The 646-nt window shown below is 36.1% G+C and overlaps 1 protein-coding gene across 1 annotated transcript; it reads left to right on the top strand.

The window, feature by feature from the left end:
* Positions 1–82: 82 nt before the first annotated feature.
* On the top strand, positions 83–638 carry LOC106322156 (the record flags this gene model as incomplete). Its single annotated transcript, XM_013760300.1, has 2 exons — positions 83–304; positions 405–638. Coding segments are annotated over exons 1-2 (363 nt in total), but the record flags the coding sequence as incomplete, so codon positions are not given.
* Between the last annotated feature and the right edge of the window lie 8 nt (positions 639–646).

Genomic DNA, 646 nt, shown 5'->3' with positions numbered 1-646 from the left:
AACCCTTTTTCACTAAACTGTTATTAGCACAAATTAATTATCATTAGGCGAACCAATATATATGTCACTTAAACCAAGTAACTCTTTTCTTTATATATATACATACATGTGGTTAATATTTCAGTTTCGTAGTCTATGTGAAACACTCCAAGAAGAAGAGTAAGAAAAAAACAATATGGATCAGAGCCATTTAAACGCAAGTCAATCAAGATCTGTAGATCGCAAAACTATTGAGAAAAATAGAAGGATTCAGATGAAAAACCTCTACTCAGAACTCAACTCTCTTCTTCCTCAAACTTCTAGGGTTTCTTCGTCTTCTTTGTCCTCTCATATGCATACATATAATATGTGATTTTATGTCTAGCATATAAAAGCCTTTTTCTTGTTAATGGTTATATATATAGGAGTCTTTGGCACTGCCTGATCAGCTAGATGAAGCTGCAAACTACATCAAGAAGCTACAAGTGAACGTGGAGAAAAAGAGAGAAAGGAAGAGGAAACTTCTTGCGACTACAGCTTTCGAGAAATTGAATTCCACTGGATCTTCATCGATGTCTTCGAGTGTGGACCTCTCCATGCCAAGAAGGTTACCTAGAATCGAGATTCAAGAAACCGGTCCGGTTCTTCACATCTTTCTTGTGACAAG

This window comes from Brassica oleracea, unplaced genomic scaffold, assembly GCF_000695525.1.
Source record: "Brassica oleracea var. oleracea cultivar TO1000 unplaced genomic scaffold, BOL UnpScaffold08313, whole genome shotgun sequence".
Taxonomy (NCBI): Eukaryota; Viridiplantae; Streptophyta; class Magnoliopsida; order Brassicales; family Brassicaceae; genus Brassica; species Brassica oleracea.
Note: the sequence above shows the minus strand (reverse complement) of the source record. Positions and strands in the feature narration are given on the sequence as shown.